The sequence below is a fragment of the Nematolebias whitei genome, chromosome 17 (genome assembly GCF_014905685.2).
Source record: "Nematolebias whitei isolate Nwh7 chromosome 17, NemWhi1, whole genome shotgun sequence".
Lineage (NCBI taxonomy): Eukaryota > Metazoa > Chordata > Actinopteri > Cyprinodontiformes > Rivulidae > Nematolebias > Nematolebias whitei.
This window is the reverse complement of record NC_056514.1, coordinates 21,950,977-21,952,865: the sequence shown is the minus strand read 5'-3', so window position 1 is coordinate 21,952,865 and position 1,889 is coordinate 21,950,977. Positions and strand designations below refer to the sequence as shown.

General features: G+C 42.5%; 1 protein-coding gene across 1 annotated transcript in view; it reads right to left on the bottom strand.

Annotated features, from left to right (window-relative positions):
• Nucleotides 1-1,661: 1,661 nt before the first annotated feature.
• Nucleotides 1,662-1,889, bottom strand: part of abi3b (ABI family, member 3b) — an 8,043-nt gene continuing 7,815 nt past the window's right edge. Inside the window, exon 6 of the mRNA XM_037691635.1 lies at nt 1,662-1,686. Coding sequence (XP_037547563.1) covers nt 1,662-1,686 — 25 coding nt within the window. The remainder of the gene's footprint in view (nt 1,687-1,889) is intronic.

The window sequence follows — 1,889 nt, the reverse complement described above, 5'->3', positions numbered from 1 at the left end:
AAAACATGCATATAATAAAAATACCTGAATGAAATACTTTCAGATGGTGAGATTTGACAATGAATGAAATGTTTAATACGTTTCTGTTTAAGTTCTTGAAAGAAATTCAAAGTATGTTTTGCCTCAGTTTGAAAACAACTGAGATAATCTTTATGTGGACAAATTGTCTGTCATATTGAAAAGAAGTTCAGTAAGGTAAGAAGTAGAGCTGTCCTGATGCATGCTCAATTCAGTGTAGAGCTGTCATTTCAAATCCAAACCCGGAGCCCAGCCCGGCCGGAAATGGATTAGGGCCAGGCTGGGCTATAATAATGTGTGAGCCAGGCCGGTGTCGGGCTTTTGATTGTGTCAGCGGACGAGTGCGGTCAACAATCCAATTATATGACAACATGGCTTGCCATACTTTCACCTGCCTCATGCGGCTATTTGACCGTGCACTGACCGGCCTTGAAAGAGGTAAAAGAAAGTTCAATTAAAGTAAAGAAAGCCATTCAAACAAATGATACATCTTTGTTCTTCCTGTTAGAAGGTGGTGGTGTAATTTAAAAAAGATTCAGCTGCACTCAGTGAACGCACATGGCCGACGACCCAAACAGGTGAGATCCCAAAATATCGGACATGTCAGAGCAGGGTCCATGTCTGAATAATGCAGAATGCAGGCAGAAGTAGGGATTTAATGCTCTTTGACAGCCTTGAAAGGACAAACACCCCTTCAGCTCTAATCTTTCTCCCCCTCAGCCGCACACGTCCGCTGACCGTTAACTATATAAGCAGTCAAAGCTTAATTAAAAATGTTTCGGGTTCGGACCTGTAATTACTGTTGATTCGTCGGGTCGGGTGGGGTACAGAAATTATGGCTATGGGCTGGGGCCGGGTTGGGTTGGATTTTTTGGTACCAAATGTAACCCTAGTAAGAAAGTAATGGCCGACGTTGCTCCATTTAATCACAACAATATGACATAGATTTATTCGTAGACCAAAATTTAAATTGAAACTTTTTTTTTAAACAGTTCTGAAGTTTGTGAATCAATTAAGGTGAAGCTGTACAGAAAATGACTAGAGAGGAACATTTCCTCTTTCTTTTAAATGACTACATACCAACAGGTCTTGTGTGATCACATCACTTTTCTCAAAAACTCAAGCACAACATTTCAGAGGAGAAGTTAACAGAAAAACAGATAATAAATGAACAGAAAAACCGGAAAAATCTGATCTGTGCAACACTTCAAACAAAGTTAACTTCAAATAACACCAAGCAGGTTCAGTAAAATGATGCGCTGCAACAGTTTCCACGCTCAGTAAATTTATTACAGAAGCTTATGACAAGTGCTGGTGTCACTAGTTTTGAGCATGACTCACTAGGGGATGCTGTAATGCTGCATGGACATAATAAGGAAGACAAATTACCTAAACTATGGAAGAAAAAGACAGAAATCCATGTTTTAGCTTGTTCCTTTAGGAATGCAGCTGAGGTGTTGGGACATGTCAAAAGAATCCAGCTCCCTACCATAACATAAAGTGAGAAGATAGATTTCCTATCTTAGAAAATATAACTTCAGGCTCAGAGTTTGATGTTGGGTGCAGAAGAAACAGGTCGACCACTGCACACAGACTCGTTTAAACGCTTTTATTCATTTGATCCATCTCGACTGACCTGAGTGTCACGCTGTGCCCCCGTGGTTCACACTGGTGGTAAAACCAGGCATGACTGATAAAGTCTAAAAACGTGGGGGAGGAGGGGGAGGAGGAGGTGGAGGAGGGAGTGCAGTTCCTGACATAGGAGGAGGTGGAGGAGGTAATGCAGTTCCCGACATAGGAGGAGGTGGAGGTGGAGGAGGAGGGGGGAGTGCAGTTCCCGACACAGGAGGAGGTGGAGGAGGAGGCGGGAG